This window comes from Taeniopygia guttata, chromosome 1 (genome assembly GCF_048771995.1).
Source record: "Taeniopygia guttata chromosome 1, bTaeGut7.mat, whole genome shotgun sequence".
Classification (NCBI taxonomy): Eukaryota; Metazoa; Chordata; class Aves; order Passeriformes; family Estrildidae; genus Taeniopygia; species Taeniopygia guttata.
In genome coordinates, this window is record NC_133024.1 from 75,428,635 (window position 1) to 75,449,746 (window position 21,112).

At 35.5% G+C, this 21,112-nt stretch overlaps 1 protein-coding gene across 4 annotated transcripts in view; it reads right to left on the reverse strand.

Moving 5' to 3' along the window:
• Positions 1-21,112, reverse strand: part of UGGT2 (UDP-glucose glycoprotein glucosyltransferase 2) — a 76,925-nt gene that overhangs the window by 3,321 nt on the left and 52,492 nt on the right. For 3 of the 4 annotated variants that reach the window (XM_002196765.7, XM_030276202.4, XM_072931304.1), the window contains 12 exons: positions 18,729-18,808; positions 17,168-17,357; positions 16,171-16,329; positions 14,914-14,999; positions 10,699-10,783; positions 9,203-9,288; positions 6,314-6,409; positions 5,085-5,169; positions 4,519-4,701; positions 3,155-3,315; positions 2,749-2,863; positions 204-320 (listed from right to left, as the gene is read on the reverse strand). In XM_002196765.7, coding sequence (XP_002196801.6) covers positions 204-320; positions 2,749-2,863; positions 3,155-3,315; positions 4,519-4,701; positions 5,085-5,169; positions 6,314-6,409; positions 9,203-9,288; positions 10,699-10,783; positions 14,914-14,999; positions 16,171-16,329; positions 17,168-17,357; positions 18,729-18,808 — 1,443 coding nt within the window. Of the gene's footprint in view, positions 1-203; positions 321-2,748; positions 2,864-3,154; positions 3,316-4,518; positions 4,702-5,084; positions 5,186-6,313; positions 6,410-9,202; positions 9,289-10,698; positions 10,784-14,913; positions 15,000-16,170; positions 16,330-17,167; positions 17,358-18,728; positions 18,809-21,112 lie in introns of those variants that run through there. The other variant, XM_030276225.4, reaches the window with a different exon arrangement.

The following is a 21,112-nucleotide window of genomic DNA, read 5'->3' on the forward strand; positions in this document are numbered from 1 at the left end:
AGTTTTCAGTTTTAATATTAAGCAGATTTGGTAGAGAGCAAGTGGGAGAGGTCTCAGAGGAGAAAATGTTTTGGGGAAAGGGATGGAATGTTGCAGTGTCTCCCAGCAAGGCTGCCTTCATGACATGACACACACTGAAAAGCCCCAGAAACCACAGCAAAGTTGTTAATATTTACATCTCATTCAAGTCAGGATCTACTCACCAGGTCTATTGTCTTAGCCTTTTTCTTGGATTTATCATCACACCAGGTTTCACACCAAAGCCACTCCTGAGGGAGAGACTTAATGGCTACTTGATGAATCATATTATTGGGAAGATCCTGTACAAATTTTGTAAAATCACATATTAGCATTGAATGGAAACCAGCTTTCCAGTCCTTAAACTTGAAAAAAGCCCCCCCAACTCAAAAAACATATAATACAGGATTATGCCACTACTCTAAATTGAGACAACTTCTAGGAAAATGGATTCCAGAAATGAGCTTGGGAAGGAAAAGCTTTAAGCTGCTATTGTGGCTATGTTCCTTACTTCACTTCTGGGTTTTTTTTTTTTTTTTTTACCTTTATTACACTGTCAGGTAGTTTCATCACGAAAACTCTGAACCAAGATCTGGCTGAATGCAGGGAACAGCATTTATAAATGAGGAACACTTCAGGCAGGTTTCAGGCTCACTGCACCTCCTCTGGCCAGAGTTACAAAGAGCAGGGGCAGTAACTGGCACACCCATTCGTAAGCTCCCTCTTGTGTGCAACCCTTACATTGTATTTTAGAATAAATGTCAGTACTCAAGTATTAGTCACATCTTATTTTGTCAATTCCCACTGCTAAATGGGAAAGAATAAAATAGCACATATTGCTGCATTATGAAAGATGTGTAATTTAATGGAAATACAGACATTAGTACCAAAGAATTACATCAAATTATACAGAGAGCCAAGCCATTCAACATTAATTGAAATACTTTATTTTTTAAAATACTTAAAATTTTTGGAAAGTAGTTTATCACCATTTGGAATGGTTTATCCCCATTTCAGTTCCAAAAGAAGAGAGACTGGTTTTCTGTTGTGCCTCTCTGGCTTTATAAATGAAATCACAATTCCTGAGTTACTACAGTACTTTTAGAATTTGTCAATTTAAAAATTGTTACATGCAGTAAAAGTAGAAAGTCAGCTGTTAGTACCAGTAAAGGAATAAAAGAAAATCCTCTGAACAAAATCACTGTTCTGGAAGTCTAGTTTTTATGATGTGTAATTTTTTTCTCCCTAGGAGTTCTGTATTTATTCTCCTTTGCATTTAAAATCACCATTTCCCCTACTTGTCTTTCGTGGGTTAAGAACCGTAACTACCACCCACGAAGATGGCACTGCTGGCAGATTGGCAGAGAGCTGAGATTGCTGCTTCTTTGAGAAGGGCAGTGAGCACTCCAGACAGGTATTTAAAACAAAAATAGCAATAGAAGAGTTATAATGCATCCTTTAGATGAAAGCTCTCCAGGTCTCAAATACATTGCACTGTGGTTTGTATTTTCAGGAGTATTGCTGTATTTTGAGTAAGAAGTAGCACTGAAGACAGCAAGCAGTTCCTATCAATACAGTCAAACCAGATTCCATTCTGCCAAGATTTAGCTACCTTAACATCTGGTCCTTAAATGGCTTTTGATTTCATCCAACAGGCTTATAGGAGATACATGCTATCATGTATTAAAGGTGTAATTTGAAATATAAGAATCTTAAAATGAAAAGTTTTAGTACTTTGAGAACATTAGATAAAACCAGTTTTCTGAAAACCAGCGTTGTGGTGGAAATCCTGTAACCTCTGAATCTTAAAAGGTCTTTCTGAAAGACACCTTGTACATGTGGGTAAGGCTGTGTTTGGAGAACACACAGCTCTATCACATCAGGACTCTGCATGGCTGAGTCTGTTCTCCAGGAAGATGTGAACTCTGACTGTTACTGTTATTTCAGCCTTTTGCTCTTAACATACAGTAAAAGGCTGCTCCAGCTCCAGGTGTCCAGTCTAGTCTGAGTTTTTAGTGTGGCTGTATTCCCACTTTTCTTTGTCCAGTATCATAAGAACTGCTATTTTCAATTCTTTATTTTATTTCTGGAAAAAAAAAATGCAGTGGCAATAACGTCCTTATGTAAGAGAAAAACTTGCTTGCAGAGCAGGGCTGTGGAAAAGCACTGAGCAATGTGAGCTTTGCTACCATGGGATCCTGCTGCTAGAGGCAGGTAGAATCTTCTGTGCTTAATTCCACAAGGAAAACACCAAAAGCAGGGACAATCTCACTTATGAAGCCTTCTGAGGTTCACCCAAAGTAGGATGAACTCCATCCACTCCAAGATGACCATGTATAGCAACCAGAGTGCATTTGCAGTTAACTTACAAAAGGAAATTTAATTTATGTTAATGGAAAAAAAGAAGCAAAAGGAAACAAGCCCTTGCTAAACACGAATATAATTACCATTATCAGAACGTAGGGTTATCATCAGAAAACATAAGTGCACAGAGAACAACTACAAATAAAGGTGAAAAGTCCTGTAAGTTGGGGTTTTCCCCTATTTTAAAATTAAAATAAAACAGCTTTCTGAACTGTGCTCATATGCACTCCTGAAAATAGGCAAAAACAGCAGTAAATGGCAAACCGTTTTGGAATTATGTAACATTTATGTTGAGATACAAGATATTCCATACATATTGCAAAAGATAAAGAAAATAAACCCAAAAGTGATCAAAGCCATATATACCTGATCTAGATTTGACAGACTGTTTGGATCCTGACTAAGAGCCTGGTACTGGCCCCGAAGCCTGTCTCCAGCTGCAATCTTCCTGAACTTCTTCAGGTCCACAACATACAAGGCACTAAAAGGAATAAAAAAACCCCAAAGAAGTAAGATTTCTAGGGGTTCACCTTTTTGATAACAGTAATAAAAGTAACAAGAAAGCAAAACATGTTCCCATCCTGAAGGGGTATTTTTCTTTATTAAGTAGCTGAAACTACCATAAAATGGTGAAATCAATATGTCATCAGAATTCTTGCCTTCTTCATCTCTTACTGAAAATGGCTCTTGAATACCTCAGTGATCAACACCAACAACCAGATTTTAATCAAATTCCCAAACTGCACAAGAAGAGTGTAAGGGGCTGTCCTACCTAATATGGTATTTCCTTTTCCCGAGGTGTGAAGCCCAGTATCCCGATTTCCAGAAGCGGTACCCGTCCATCTCTCTGCGGCTGTCACAGAAAGGAGTGTATCCATAGGGAGCTCCATTCAGATCTAGGTCTCTGAGCTCTTTCAGGTCACTCCTCACAATCTAAATAAGAATATCATTTAGTACTGTTTATGTGAGGATAGGTATTGCAGCAGGCTTCATAATGTTTAATTTTAATTTAAAAAAACCCTCAGATGCTACAACAGTGGGGTATAGATAAACTATTCCACTGGGAGATATATACCAAATTATTGTTCAAAAATTATTATTTATTAATGTTCATCATATTATTAAAAGTGGCCATCTGTGTAACACATTTATTGACTAAATGATATAAAACTGGCAATATTTTTTAAAATCACAGACTAGTGTTTCTGGTTGCCCAATATAACATTCCTCAGTTAAGACACATAACTTTTGAAATCTTCCAATCATGTGCCTTCTAAAGAATCTTCCTCATTTGTTACCCACCATAGGCACTCCAAAATTATTTCATCCTTTGATAAATCCTTGTATCTAATGGTAAAGTACTTTCAAAAAAGGGTTTTAATGGCATTTTACAAATGCCCTTTATTTGTTAATCAATCATTCTTCTATCAAATCCCACTTGCCTAATTTATCAGTGATAAAAAAAGCTTTAGCTATCTGGGAGCAGAGAGAAGTCCTTACAGTAGTTAGGACACATAACCAGTGTTTCCACATGGTGTACCCAGATGAGTTGCAGTCTGCATTGCTACATCTAAATTTAATTTATTCTTGAGCTTTGGAAAAGGACCAAAATACACCAAAATTTGTCTCAAGGTTTTTAATAACCTTGTGATAATCTCATCTGAGGCAGTACTTTGTCTTCCACTATATTATACAATGTTCATTCCTGAATGAAAGACTGCATGCAAATTTAAAATAGAGATAGGCTTAATCTTGAAGAATTTCAGCCATCTAGAAGTTGTTTAAATGGTCCAAGTCATCTCAGACACTGGCCATAGTGGAGAATTCCTCTCACAATCAGCCCAGAGATGGAATCACTCCAATATGCTTTCAGTGAAATGCACCTTTAAGATCACACACATCTCTCCAGGTGCTTTTCTCTCCACACAAGACAATTCAGAACAACTCAATGTCCACATGACTGAAGACAAGTTAAATTCTTGCATTTACATTCTGCAACACCACTGGTTCTGTTTGTACAACTGCAACAGTCTTTTGAGATCAACATATGAATAAAACAGCCACAGAGAATGAAACTAGATCAATTTAAGCCCAAATTAATTCCTCATACAGTTGTATGCCATTATCTTTTCTTACCTGGTCAGCATCGACAAATATTATTTTATCCACAGCCAAAGGGAAAAGAACATCCAAGAAAAGAATTTTGTAGCCCCAGATAATTCTTTGCTTTTCTGTCTGTTGATAAAGCCAGCGGGGCCACTTATACTGGACCAACTCATACTTGAACCCATACTTTTTAGCCATGTGAGGAATTACATCCTAGAAGAAGAACAAAAACCATCAGGGGCACATATATGAGACACACAACGACTCAAAAGGAAAAGGAGTGAATGCTCCAAGGCTGCAGCTGTGTTTGCCTTACTGACTATGTAATTTATTGGTTTAAAGTGTTCCCTTAGTTTTAGCAGTATCCTCAGCTACACCAATAGGAATAGCATTTCTCTTGCAGACTATCAAAAGGGAATAAATTATTATAATTTATCACTGGGCTTCATGTAGCAGAAGAGAAGAACCTTTTACCTAACACTGGTATTTAACAGATTCAGGGATTATTTTCCATTGTGAAAGTTTAATTAGTCAACTGCAATTTAAAAAAAAAATAGTTAAAATTTTAAAGAAAAAGAGGAGGACTTTTCTCCTACCTTAAATGTTGGGGAGAGATAGTTTTTCAGAAACCAAAATTTAACTGGTGTTTTTGTATGACGTAGGACAGAAAGCATCATAATTCTGTGGAAATATAAGTCTACAATAAACAAACAAATACACATGGGTCATTAAATTTCAACTGCACTTAGAAAATACTAAAACTCTAACTACAATTTCTTTAACCCAGTTTAAGAAGAAATTTTCATATACTTCTAATTAAAAGCTTGAAAGAGCTTGTGTTCAAGGGTACTTTGAGATGGCCTTATTTCATCCAGATTGGCTAAGCAATAGTAGAAGGAACAATTTCAAAAGTGGATCTATTAACATGTTTTATTCTAGGAGAGGTGCCTGACAAAATTAGAATGATAGTTAGTACCTTAAATATTAACTTGGCTACTGAAATAACTTATTTTAGAAATTATTGGTTGAGTTTAATAGGTTGCTGAAAAGAAAAAAAAAGCAAAGTTCAACTCAGATCCTCTTCTGAAAACCATTAATAACTGTAAGAATCACTATTTGGGGTTCAATTCTTTTCACTATCATGGCCTTTGTTTGGTGTAACCAGACAGGTAACAGTGACTTACAACCTTAAAGAGGTCAAGTCTGCCTTAAAATCAAGACAAGATGAACTCAAAAATAAGACAAAGCAGCAAGCAGGACGTTTAATATTAACTTTTTCTCCTTTGAAGTAAATGTGTCTTTCCCTTTATGAAAGTGGTTGCAGGTTGAAGGAAAGAAACACAATGCTCAAACTTCAGATGACTCAGCCATCAAATCACCAGTGCTCAAATCAGAATAGTAACACACATGGTTGTGAAGAGATCAGGCAACACTGTAAGAATTCCTTAAAAGCAGTCACTGCTCATTGATAGGACCCTGAGATAAGTAAGGCCATATATGCATGTAGTAAATCCAGTTTGTATGAAACACAAATAGATACAACTCCAATGAAGTCACTTCTGTTGTGTATTTACACAGAGAGGCTGAACTTCATCTTTTATGCTTGTGCTTCACACATGAAATACATTTTCTGTCTTCAAAGAATAATGTTATGTTGAATCACTTTGTTCTTAAAGATTTAGTTTTCACTGTATATAACTTTTCTTGGTTTTGAAAATTATTTAGTTGTTGTTTAAAAAGTCAGTTTCTTTAGGTTGCTGAGTTTTACTAAGAAAATGCAGACTATTGCTATGAAATTCTTGTTTCCCCTTTTTGCTTTCCTTACCTTAAAAAACGTTCATATAAATGGCCTGAAGCAACAGAAAAAATGTTAATATCACTCTTCTTTTCCTTCTCATCAGTTGGAATGTCTTCTGAAAATCTAAGAATTGTTATAAATAATTATATAAAGTAAAAATTCTGCAGGAAAAAATCCTACTAAATTATCATTAAGCTCACAAAGAATCAAAAATAAAAGAAATACACATCCTGCAGTAAACAAATACACTTACATTCTACTTCCACTGCACATGTCTAGGCTTAGGAGTTATAACCTTCCCCAGAATACTCTCATAACTTTCAGAGATCTGTGGTGACAGCATTTCCCGGTGTTTTTTGTAACACTTGCTAAATTTTTCTTCAGATTACTCTTGATTCCTCTCCCTAGAAGCTAACCTATGTATTCGAGGTATGTTGTACAGAGGTTTCTGTTTCTGTTGCACAGCATTCTTTGCTTGTTTTGAATACCAAAGTCTACCAGGGCTGGTTTTTAATCATGTGCCTGCCAGCACACAGAGGCAGGGGATGGCGGCTGCAGTCTCCCTCAGGCACTGCTTAAGAGATGTCAGAACTGAAGAGCCAGACTGGTTATAGTTATCAAATGGTTATCAAGCTATTTGATACTGTTGGAAATTTACCTCAATAGTCTTTTTTGTGAGATGAGTCATTCCTCACACACTTAGATTGATGAGTCAACTCCTATTGCTTTTTCTTCTTTTAAATCCCTTTTAAAAGTATCCTTTAAAAAGTGTAAAAATAGATATCCTCATAATCTTTAGGAGCAAATAAGACAAGTCTCAAATCTCCAATGTATTCAAAAGAATTCAGATCACTCCAGTGGTACAAAGCTGAAACCTCAGAAATAGCTGAGAGGCTGCAATGTGTTTAAGTGGTGTGAATAATCTTTTGAGAAACCCATGTTCTATTCACTCAGGCATGGTGAAAGAGAGAGACATCAGTGGAGTGGCATTGTCTGCATGGTGTGGCATCTTCAAAGAAGACAGACAACCTCTCAACAAGCACTGAACTCTCACAGGCTAAACAAACTACAGTTCACAGGTCCAAGCAGTCTGTCTCATTTCTTCCTGACTTTTTGTCCCATGTCTTATATTTAGTGATAGCAGGACTGAAAGAATGCCAAGTTCTTTACAAAGCAGTCATCACATGTGAAAGAAAAAAATTGGGGTTTAATGCAAAGATCCTGAAAATATTGATTCTATAAAGCTTTACAGAAAGCAGAAATTTCCCAAAGCTGCTGGGCTGACCTGTAAGGTCACGTGGGAAAAGCAATCAGTTCAAGAAGGGCAGCTCAAGAATGAAAAGGCTTGGGCGAAGTGATGTGCACATCTCCCATGTCAGAGAACAGGTGGGTTCCTGTAGTGAACAGTGTGCTGGTGGATATTCTTTTCATTCTGGGATAACAGAAAGGAAGGGTATTTGACAAGATCCTACATGGCAAAAGGCTGACAGCATCAAATAATGCCCTTGAGCCACAACCTTGAATCACTGGGAAGAGAAAATAAACTTGATTGGGTGAGGGGTTTCCTTGGCCTAGCCAAGCTCAGAGCATGATGAATGCCACTGTGATAAAAGGCAAGCCCTGGAAGGCTGAGAGATCTCTGGCCTTGTAACCTTCTTAGAGGGAGTTAAGATTTTGATCTCTGCACATACATCCTTTGATGCAGCCAATTAGAAGTGGGAAGCTTGAAGTCAATGAAAAATTCCTTCAACTAACATCATTCTTCAAAGGAGGCACCTCTGTGCAGCAATGTGGGTCCAGTGTGCAAATAGTTTTTCAGAGTTGTAGCATAGTGTTTGGGAGGGTCTCTGAATCTAGTCAATATAGGTACAAACTGAAAAAGGGGAAATTTAGGTCAGATAGCAGGAAGGAATTCTTTAGTGTGAGGGTGGTTAGACATTGGAACAGGTCCTGTGAGGCTGTGGCTGTCCCATCCCTGGCAGTGATCAAAGCCAAGCTGGATGGTGCTCTGAACAAGCTGCTCTAGTGGGAAGTGTTCCTGCCCATGGCAGGGGGTTTGAGACTAGATGATCTTCAAGGGTGCTCCCAACCCTTAATATTCTGTGATTCTATTATACTGTAACAGTAAAATCATCTGTGGATAAACGGTGATAAACATAAAATCAGCAACAGACACTCAATATGATCTCAGGTCTGAAGGTACTTATGGAACAAAAGGCCTTTGCATGAGACATTTTAAAGCTGGAACAGAAGCTAGTCCTGGACCTACCAAGAGAGGTGTGTGTACAGGACTGACTGGAGCCAAGTGATTAGTAGATGAAGTAGAACTCCTATGCCTTTTCTTTATTTTCTTTAGCAGTCTGTCACTGACAATCATTGCCCAAGCTACTGAAAACTGAAGAAAACTTTTCTGAGTCTTGTTCAAAACAGCAAATTAGAAATACTACAAAGTTATTAGCCCCAAATGTAATGCTTGAGATGCTTATTACAATTACTTACAAAACTCAAACTTTAAAGTAAAAGGTAAAAACACTTCTTGAGATTTCATAAATTATGTCCAGCAGCAGACAAGCAGCATTGGTCTGCTTGTTGATGTTCAGCTTGACATATCTGAATATCACATAACCAGCTGAGATTTTCACATTGGGACTGATTCCCTGCTACAGCCAAATGAAAAAAACAGCCAAAGGAGAAAATGAAGAGAAACTGGAAATACAAAGGAAGGATTAAGAAGGGAATAAAAAAGGAGATTTACATGACATTATAGCTTGTCTTTCCCCTTTTTTATTTACATTATAAATCCCTTGGAGAGACTTTTTACACATTTGTATCACTATCAAGTAAGAATATTTACTTGCTATGAGTAATAATAAACATGTCCTGGAACAGCTGAATTAGAATCAAATTATACATTACCTTGCAACTGATTCCATATTTCCTTTTTTTCCTGTTGTTTCATCTGTAAGAAGCTCTTCATTCACTTTATCAGGCTTCTTCTGTACCTAGTCAGTAAAAGAAATGCTTTTGTGCAACTTGGGAAGGTAATTGATAGCAATTACTACTGGTATTGTGACACCACTATGGTGTACTAACTGGCTAGAGCCACTAAGTATGATGATTAATAAATCAGCCAGCATGTTTCAAGCCCTCTGTACACCTATATGCAAAAAAACAACTACAAGTGTGGTGAATTTTATCTCATTTTCCTCCCTCACAAGTTTGTGATCCAGCCATTAGCTGGCAGAAGCATAGCACCTCACAATGGAACTTACCTGAAAGGAAATTGTCATTTTCATAAGCCCTTCACAAAGAGAAAGTGACAAATTTGTCACCGAAACACAAGCTCTCTTGCATGCAACCTAAGCAATTTCTGCTGCCTTATCCAGATGCTTATAACAGCTCAAGATTAATTTCATTTACCACCTCAATTTCCTTGATTAAAAGAGATTTAATGGCTTTTGAAAACCAAATAGCTTCTTACACCCTGAATGTGTGAATCTAATCATATTAATTTCACATGTTTATATTGTCAAGCTGACACAGATTTCTGTTGACACTAAATCATGAGTCTTTTTTGCCAATGCTCCTGAAGCAACATCCCTACGTATCAGTGAAGTGATTCTAGAGTTCAGCTGAATGGCAGAGCTTACATATTCTAGTTATAAGCTTAATACATACCACTTTTCACACAGAATAATATTCCTATTTTGGCTCAAATTAGGCACCCTTTTACCCATTCTCTGTGGTTTAGAGACAGGCTCATCGTGCTCCAGTCTTACACATTTTCCCTGGCTTCTGGAAACTCGTCATTAATAGGACTGAGGAATAGACTTATGTCTAGTGTTTTAAAATATTTACAGATATATATAGGAAAATAGTGTATTATGAGGATCTTTCTCCTTAATGCTTCATTAGCTGGTTTTGATGCATCTAATAGCAGTAAAAATTTTGTTGACACTAATTCGGTTGCCTAGGGTAAAATTTAACACAACTGATTTTGACTTCCACTCTGGAATCTGGACTTCATGTAAAATCTCTCCTCAGTCACTGGAGGGAAATGGATGTCTCAAAAGGTCATTCTCTTGGTTAAAATCCATTTATAAGCAGGGAAGAGCAATCCTTTGGACTGTCTCTTGCTAAGCAGACAGGGAATTTAAGTCACCAAAACCACACACTTGGGTACCTCGAGTTAGATGAGATAAATGTTATCTATGTTTAACAGCTATTTAACAAATCTCCCACACAATTAGTATAACCTGATTGAATCAAATTAACAACATTAATTTGCACATCCTTCTCTTTAATTATACAAAATCTAAATTATATATTTCAGTATACATATTTCAATTAAATATAGCCTGAGACACATAAGCATAAGTAATATTTCATATCAGGAAACACTGCATACGTACTTGAACTTTGATAATTTTGCTTCTGAAGTTGTTTAATACCACAATAACGTCTGTCAGCTCAGCTACAGAATCTGTTCCTTCATGGCTGTGAGGAAAAAAAAACCCAGGCAAATGTACTGTCTCATTAAAATATACATTGTTACTTGGGTTTAATCAGAGAATAAGGTTTAGAATCGCTGATATTTACAGACAAAAATTACTTCACTTGCATACAATTATATATTAACTTCAAAAACTTTGAGTTTTACTCATCACTGGACATTGCCCACAGTTGTCACCTTCACTTTTTAATTTGAATTTTCACAGGAAATTTACTAATCAGTGAAAAACTGCAGTAACCTAGAGCTAAATCTTATTATGCATTATATATATATATATAAATATATAAATATTCAAATATTAAAATATTAAACAATAATTTATTTTTCAAATATGGGAATATTTTTTTTCAAATATATTTTTCAAATAGGAATTGTGTGATGGCATTAAGTGTACTTTTAGAATATATCTGCTTTTAAAAGTAGAGGGAAGGCTTAATCCCAGTGCTGAGATAGTGAATATTGACTTTCAGCTAGCTGGCTTTGGAAACTGAAAGGATCACATGAACCTCTACCCTACTGAGCATCACTTAAAAGACATTCAGGTGTCTCCAAACTACTGCAGTCCAAAGGGTAGCTAATATGAAAAATGTCACTGTGATACATTATAATAACAACATAATTTTCAATTTTTTTTGCTTTTACAACTCAACAGCCCATATATTTCCCCTTCAATCCCTTCTGTCTTTTATCAGCATTATGTGGGTTTCTCTTGCTAAAGCTACCCACACAAAAAATGGGTTTAAGAAAGTAATCTGCTACCCCTTAGGCTTCATTTTTTCCCCCCTAGAAAATAGAAATATTTAAATCTTGTTTCAGTGTGTATCATACCACTTACCTGAACACTGTAGGATTTTACACACTCATTTAATACATCTTTTTTGTAAAATGTGCCTGTAATCACTAAGTCTCATGGAGATGGCCTATCCTTGTACAAAACAATGTTCAGAATTACCTGAACTTTTCCACTCTTTATTGTGGTTTTGTTTTCACACTTTAAAAATATCATACATATGCACACCCAGCCAACGGTCTTTGCATCACAGGGATGTATACTGCTCAGATATTAATTCCATTTTAAATAAAGTGTCTCACTAAAAAGTTCTAAAATATTAAAATTTGATCCAAACACAAACTGTTGATAGCAGCATCCAGCCCAATGTTTCATGTTTGCCCTCAGAGTTCAAACAACCAATGTTTTCTCTGTTATTCCCTCAGTCATCTCAAAATCCCTATGCTATGAATTTTGTAGGTAGATACAGAGTATTCTGCTGATAAAGATGATTTTCCAAAGTCTTTGCAATATTCTCACAGTGTATGATTTGGATGTAAATTCAACAACATTGCTTTGTCTCCCTAGATCTCTTTCATGGATGCCTCCCTGTGGGCTCCATCTTTACAGAGTGCCAATTGTTCTACTCTGCACAGTACTCAGTCTGATGAATTTCTGTCCTACTATTAACAACCTTTTTAAATCCAAGCAAAACATCTTGCATACTGACAGTACTATGACATATGTAATAACAGCTACCTTAATACTATGTAGCTGTGAAAAGCTAAACATGCCTAGCAGACTTTTTATGTCCCAACTTGAACTTCAAAACACTTACATGCTTTTAATACAAATACAAGTAAGTACCAATAAAATACAAATTATAATTTGGGAAACAAAAGAATTTGGATTCAAGAAATGAAGATCCTTTAAAACCTCAAGCCCAAGAAACAAACATACAACTCCTTGCCTAAGTTACAGAAGACACCTTTCAGCTAGGCGGTCTGCATGACATCCAAATATAATAGTACTATATCTTACATCTAATATATTTACCTGCCTTTTTAAAAAGTAAAATATTCATAAGGATTTTATATATATGTTTAGCTATAAATAATTTTCTGCAATCTTATCTTGCAATACCTACTTGTTTTCCTACCAACAAAGTCCCAATAATAAAGAGTGCTCAGATTATTGCTGAGTGTAACAATTTTTATTTTCCTAATATTCACAGGAATTTATTAATAACAGATTGATTTACAAGCATGACTGCATCAACATAATGATCTTTGTTAGAAGCAGTCTTTAAGAAAGAGGCAACTTATTTCAAATGTTACGTATTTATATACAGTAAAAATAAATTACTTCCAACTATGAGAGAAGCAAGTAAGATAAATACTGAGATATAGAACATTCTAAAACTCCCTTTATAATGTACAGGTCTGTGCCTCAAAGAAATCAGGCTCATCTCACAGTTCAACAGGAGATGGTGTGACTAATATATATAGATGGAGAATATACTGCAATAGCTCTTGGCAAAATTCCACCCTATCAAACAGCTGCCTGAGTTCTGATAGCAACTTCATATTATTAATACTGTAAATGAAGTATCAAAGATCCCGGTGCAGCCCCACAAACATACTTTTCCTGTTGTACTTTAAGTCTACAGTTGGAATAGTGAGATGAAATAAACTACATTGTTTAGATTCCTCATGAGGTATTAGTTTTTAGTAACTTAGCTGAGTTCAATTAAGTCCATTTATGTTACAGAGGGAAAATGAGCAAAACCCCAGCAGATAATTTAAATTTCCTTTGATCCAGGCTAAAATGTAGAGTGGTTTTGTTTCATTATTTAACTCAACTGCACCTCATTACATTATTTTTTTAAACCATGCTATCTTATATAAATCACTTTATATTTCTTAAGAATTAACTGCTAAATTAGACAAATGGTACAGATGCAGTTGGTGGAAATTAGGTGAATCTCTAAGGGTAAGGACTATGTTTTTCTGCTTTTTCAACAGATTGTAACTGATTTCTGGAAAAAAATAAATTGAAAATGCAAACAAATAGAAAGAATCTAACATCCCATTAACATTTCTCCCTGTAACACTGTTATTACCTAAATGTTCAAAACCACAAAGAGGTTCATCAAGTTTTTTTGTTTTTTTAATAGTAGCGTATACTTAACAACATATGGAACTATGTATTCCTGGACTTCAAGTAATAATAAATATTTTATAAGAAATAGACCAATTTCAAACTACACAATGTCTTTGAGAGGGAAAAGAGATAACAGGAAAAAGGAAAAAGAAAGGAAAAACTGAAGCTTAAATTAAATAAACAATACTGCTCCTCTAGAAGCAATTGGATCTAAAGCTTCAAGAGAAAGCTCTCATAGGCTACAGGTTTACATAAAACATGGGGAAAAGGTGATTCTTCTAAGGAATAGTTGGAATGATGGTGAGCACATATATTCCTTTACATGAAAATCAGTCATGGAAATTACACACCTAAGGCATCTCAGAAGCCTTAGAGATGTCACCTAAATGCCAGTTACAGGACTGGCAATACAATACAACTTCCTTTCTGTGGACAGAGGTTTCCCTCTCCCAAGAGAGGGAATTGTGTTGCAATCAACATGCAGCCAGGGTCTTGAAATGAAGCATTTGATATCCTAAGGTGGAGGTGTAACCACAGTGATCCTGAGATGACTTAGACAACTAAGAAACACTCAGAATTAATTGAAAAGAAAAGTCTAGAACTGAAATGACTACAATGTTCCTGTTAAAAAAAGATACCACCTATAAATGCATTCAGAGGCATCCTCAGGACTGAAAAAAATATGAGAAGGAAATTTGTGGTACTTCCTCCAGACAGTTCTAAAGATAATTCTGGAGAGCAATGTTCCATTGGACATAATCTGGAAATTACATGTTAAGTATGTTGGGAATGCCAAAATATTAATCAACATGAGTGACATTTCTACAGATTTTGGTGCAGCCATTGTGTGATAATGCTAACCATGCATGGAACTGACAGGGAAAGTGTCTGGTAGCTGTGCAACTGTATAGTAAGGGACACTGCTAGCATCTAGTCTAGCTGAGCAGCTTAGGTTTATTATGCATTAACATACTGAAATGCCTTCAAAAACACATGAAGCCATCAAACAACAACTAACAATACAAGGAAATAAGATATCCCTTACAAACTTTAAATCATCATTTCCATCTTACACTTTTTAATGCTCTCTTTGCTCACTTTCCTTCAGTGTTGTCAGATCTTTTCAAAATATGTTGCACTTTCAGATTAATTTTTGTTTCCAAATGATGGAGTCATACTTACGAAAAAACCTGATAAATCTCCTCAGATCTTCCTTTACGCAATCTCAACGTCCAAGCACCTGGATTTGCTTTCAGCTGAAAATACCCCTAAGTAAAAAAGACAGGCACTTGTTCTGGGTGCATTTTTGACTCAACCATCTTCATATACAAAAAACCCCAACTACTCAACATTTATCAAAGATAAATGTTATAGCCCTGAAAGAAGTGTGTCAGTGATGCAACAACTATCACCTCTCCTGCCTGTCTGTTTTAATGTCTTTCAGTGCTCTGTTTTTTCTAGCTAAATTTAAGTTGCATAAAAAACTGCACCAAGGACAGTAGTAAAAGTAAAAGAGCACCAGGTAAAAGAGCAGCAAAGAAATAAATTATTGAACAGACCAAAATTGAAAAGCTTCTTTGAAATTCAAAATTCTTGTCTGGAACAACTTTCCAAGACAACACAATTCTTTCCCATTTTAGGAACACTGTAAACAGCTATCTCTTTGTTAAAGTCACAGAGATCAAGTTTTGAAATGTGAAGAATTTTTAGAAGTTTCATCATGCCAAAGACCATCTACTGTTGAGTCCATCATATTCAATACTTGTGCAAAAATAAAAGATTCACAATTTATTAAGCATTTCCTTCCTTATGATACAGTATTAACAAGGACAAGTGAACAGCAGATAGGTAAAAGGTCTTATTCATCAAAATCCTTCTCTATCAAATCCCCTTAGCCAACAGAAAATAAATTTTTCACTTAACAAGTCACTTAATGGTCTTCTGTTCTACAGACTGCCAACATGAAAAATAATTACTGTGCAAGATAAGAGAAATTCTCAGGTGTGCATATGTCCCATCAAGGCTCTAAGCACTCACCTGAAGCATCTAAAATGGGAGCCCTCTTTTGCCTGGATCATTGTGTAACAGAAACGATTATTTTAATCAGAACGTGAATCATACCTTACATTTGTCAGGGAATCTCAGCCTGAATATAACTGCCTCCTACCACCTACAAGAGACAATTAGGCTGCCAGTTTAGGCACTTCTGGCAAGAGTATAAAATTAGGCTTATTCAAACTTATACTGCATCACAGGAGAAGAGCTGGGGGTGGGGAACCTCAACAAATTGGAGATGAGCTCAGCTCCAGGATGTGCCTGTTACTTTTAGCATTACTAAGCTTGCAACACAGACAAATGGGTTTAAAGACCAAGATCCTCATGAAGAATTCTCACAAGAAGTGTGCAATTGTAATGACTATTCCTGTACTAAGTACTTACGAGGTTGGCCATCACAATAGTATCAACCATGACAGGACTCTTCTTTGTGCCCAGAGTGAACTGTAACCCTCGAGGAGGTTGTCCAGTTGTCACATCAAAGCAATGTCCTTCAAGCAATATATATTCCAGCTCATATTCTGCTATAACTGCCCCTTTTATCTATGGAAGGAATGCTTCATCAATAAATTACGTCACTTAACCATGTGGAAAAAACAAAATATCACAGCCACAAACATGTTGTGTGGGATTTACCACAAGGTAACTCCCACATTCAAAAAAACCCAAGAGAAGTCCATCCAGAAGGAACTTCACTCAATTATAAAACAGGTATCCAAGACAAAGAGGAAAGATGACTCTCTGGAGAGACCTTCCTTCCACTGACCATTGAGGAAGCTGAGGCATCTCTGCCTTGGTAAGGTAAATCCCAGCTTTACTTTCACAATACACTTTCAAAACACACAGCTTTGGTCAATCAAACACCCTCAATATTTTGCATAAGCTTATTGACTCAAACAAATCTTATGATTTTGAGGATGGGGGATTAAAATATAACTAAATAATAACGTAAAGAATTGTGAACTAAAAGAGGGTGAAATACATTTTGCACTACATTAATATTCCAGTTTATATGAAGATTTACCTAGGTTACAAGAACTAGGAAACACAAAGAACCCTTTAATTGCTTTACTTTTATCTTAAATGTAGTATTTCTCTAAACACAAAGCTCAATATAGCAGGTAAATTGCTTTAACTTGTACTTTGCATTCTGATTTTTTTCTATTCCATTGCTTTCCTTTAAGACTTGTATTTTTTTTTAAGAGAGAAAATGAACAAAACATGATGACAATAGAAATGGTAAAATAATGCCTAAATAATCAATTACCAAAGAAAGTATTTCCAGAGAACACACACAAGACAAATGTTGCAACATTTCCCCTTCCCTCTTGAAGTAGAGTGCTCAACACAAGTTTTACAGTGTTTGCAATCTATTACTTACTTCCTGCAAATGAATGTTATCAAGGTCACAGGAACTATTTACTGCTTCAACCAACCAGCTTTCAGGAGTGATCATGTTTAGGGTCAAAAGAGGTGATTCTGGCAACTCTAGGAATTTTGCTACAGGCTCAGAAGGAAGGTGCTTATTGATTCCATAGGTTAATTCTGGTTCCAGAACAAAACGATAGAAGCTGTTGAAAAAGAAGTGTGACAAAACCCCAACTTTTAGTGAAATACAAAGTTCAAACATGAAGCTCTTCTAAAATATTTTCAAATATAGTGAGTATTTACCAAGTATGATGAAATTTGGAAGCAAAGTAGCTTATTCTTTTGGAATATCATCAGACAATACCTACAGCATCTCAAATGGGCTGCTAGATGAACACAGACCTATTCACTTTTTGGTGATTTTTCTGTAGATGTGCCTATATTCCATTAACACTCTAAGGGCTATGAAAGTGAATACCCAAGAGGTGCATCTATATAGCTTGACTGTTAGCAGCCTTGAATTCTCAGAATCTGTATCACTGAATTACGCAGAAGGACTAACTTCTATTGGATAAAAAGTCTTTGAGAATGGTTACTGTCACCAGCAGCAGCAAGTACAAAGCAGAGGAAGGGAAGGGTTTCTCTGTTCCTCTCCAGCTCTTACCCCAATTATTCCATACATAAAACTTCTCCCAAACACAAGGAAAGAAGCAGGCACCCAGACCTGAAAAATGCCCAGCTTCAAAAGCCATCATAATGATGTTCACACAAGAAGACACTCAGAAGACTGATAATTAAGACCCTCTTGCGGAACATGAGATGTAATTCCTCTCAAAATACATAAAAACTAAGGACTTCTGTTTTGTGAGCAAATGACTAACTCTCCAACGCATTGACTGAAAGACAGGCACTACCACCAGCCTCTTTCACAGGCAATTGATAATATAGGTGTTAGGATTATCGGTAAAATACCTGCCAAGGAAATGGCTGTGCTTAAATATTTATCTTAGAGGGAAAGAAATCCTCCTGGGGAGAATTAATTTCAATGTAAATGTCTATCACTGAATTAGTGAACCCTGATTTTTACACACAGATAAAAGAAATTTCCAATTTATAGTAGATACATTCAGGCTATCATATTCCCAATGAAATATAACATCATCTCAATATAACAAATGCAGACTGTACATTTATTCAAATTAATTTAATTCCTAGGAGTATTGAATCTGTACAATTCATTACACAAACAGTGGGCTGTAAAGAAGGGAACAACTTAGACATATAATCCCCCTCTGCAAGTCTTCACAGGCCATAAAAGAGACACTATTGATTTATTTAAGGCCTGTTAATTAGAGATGCATTTGATGGACTGGATCACTTCCCTGTGATAACATACTTGACACATTAGAACAAAAACTTTTCTCTAAACAAGTGAAACTGCTTAGGTAACATTCAGTGAAAAATGAGTCAACAAAAAGAATTCAGAAACACAAAGCAATGTTTACTTTTTAAGAAAATATACATAATTAAGGCTGTTTTTCTAAAATGAGCATCACAAGCTACGAACCACTAACCTCTTCAGTGGCACTTCGGACAGCTTAGATCTGCAGTTCAAAAATAACCTGAGTTTCATATTAATAATGTCCTTGAGCACCTACAGAAAAAAAAAAAATCTCTGTAAAAAATCGTTCTTGGTAACCACCAAACTGAAAATAAGTCGAACTTACCCTTGTGACATCATGCCATTTCTCAATTTTCAGCAGGAATCTAAAACTTTAAAGATGTAAATTTATCTGTATGTTAAAGGTTATTGTCAGATATTGTAAATAAAGATATGCCCTTTCCTAAAACTGCATGATTTAGCACATGATATTCTTGATAGTCAAAATATTAATGTCTTCTCCTACTCATGCAGCTTTTTCAAGAGCAGCTTCCTCCATTTTCCAATACTTGAGTAAATAATATTATCACCTTTGTTACATTGTGATTGTAAAACACTTGAAGGTCTCCACATACAACAAATGCCTTTCATTCAACAACCAGTCTTAAAACAATTACTTTCACTCTTATTAAAATAGTTGTAGTACATGGAAAACTGTTAAATATAGTGAAGTTCAGAGAAATATTTTAATACTCTATTTAATAACTTTAAATGTCAACAATAGATTAACGATGTATTAAACCATTCAAATAACTTCAAAACATTTTGGTAAGTTAACATATTTCTATTTTTTTTCTCTCAGTTTTTTCATCTGTTAATTTCTAAAATAGTAATGTTCTGGATGTGTTATATAGGAACCATAATATTAGGATAGTATTTTTTTTCTTATATTTGTGAGCAATCTATTTTGTTTTGCTTAAAGCTAACAAAGTTAGTAATTTATTTAAAGCACTCATAAAAACCTTTATCAAATTACCTAATTTCTGTGGTTTCTGACACAAAGTGCTTACCTGAAAGCATAAAGCAGCTGTGCCTACATTTATGGATATTAGAAAGGCTAGTAAGACATAAAAGCTAAGTTACAACACCAATACTAGTAAGGCTAATATCTAAAATTACTACAATAGCAGATAAATTTGGATCAAAGCAATACAATAGTCATCATTAAATCTCTCTTTTATTATAACTATAATTTTTCTTTCCTCAGTTCAACCCATGGCTTAAACACACATTCTTTACTACAATGCTGTAACTTTACTTAGCCCTAGGGACCTGTTCTATTCCTAGTTTCTTATTCTCATCTTTCGTGTCACCTCAATACTATCACTGAAAAACTCCTGAATAAAAATCAAAGAGTAGGGCACAGCATATTGGTGTGAACAAATGAAGAAGCAGGAAATGAGAACCTAAGAGCACTGAAAGCATGAGAAGGGAAAGTATTACATGATAAAAGTTTAAGACCACCAAAATCAAAACAGATGTCAAAGTGACTCAGATATCTATCTACCATTCAGAATTAAAAGAATTATAAAAGCCTGTAGGGACTTCATCTTCAGACAAAAGAAAACCCTCATCCCAATAGCAAGAATGATTCTTCAGCAATCTGTATTGATAGGCTTCTGTGTATAGAATGAAATTATCTTAAAATAAGGCTGATGCATCATCCCAATTCATCAGCTGACCATGAAATTTAGTACAGTAGCCAAAACCAAAAAAAAAAGCACCATTCTTAATTGACATTTCAAAGGACTTTAAATAGGAAATGACAAATAAGACAATAATTCATTATCTCTGCATTTTTCAACAATACAGCTTCTGAAATACTAAACTTGGTTCTGTTATTTAGGGCTTCTGAGGACATCAGAAACCAGAGCATTTTAACTAACACATGAAAATGGTGACAAAATTAGGAAGACTCTTTTATAGGATACTTGAAGACTTCAGTCTGTTTTAAGTAAGAAAATTCAAAGAGCATAGAAATTTAGTTCAGGGAACACTGTAAAACATGGCTGAAATATTTCAGGAGGCTTGGAAATTATTCAAAAGCTAGTTTTATTGTGCATGTGCATAATAAAAAGTCATTTGCAAGACACTTACTTGAGTTACCACAACTCGTCTGAAGAACAGTAACTCAGTAAACCATGATTATTCAGTCACTGGGAATTGTTTGTAAACCTCAGGACAATACAAACCATCTGCACTGAAAGCAAACTTATAATAGAATCTTCAACAGAACTGGCAAAATGATGAGAACATCAATGCTTGCAGCATGGATCTAAACAAAAATCTGTAATTCCAAGTCTGAGTTTAACAGTAAGGTTAATTAGCCACTGAAAAATCTCAGCAGGAGCTCTAATCTGTACACAACTGCTTGGTAATATTTAAATTAGGAACTCATTAAACATTACTTCTACTTCAAATAATAATTGTGAAAAAGGAATCCTGTGACATGCATTATATAGAAATCAGACTGGATCACCAAAAGGGGCTCCTTCAGAGATTCCTTTTAATTTAGGG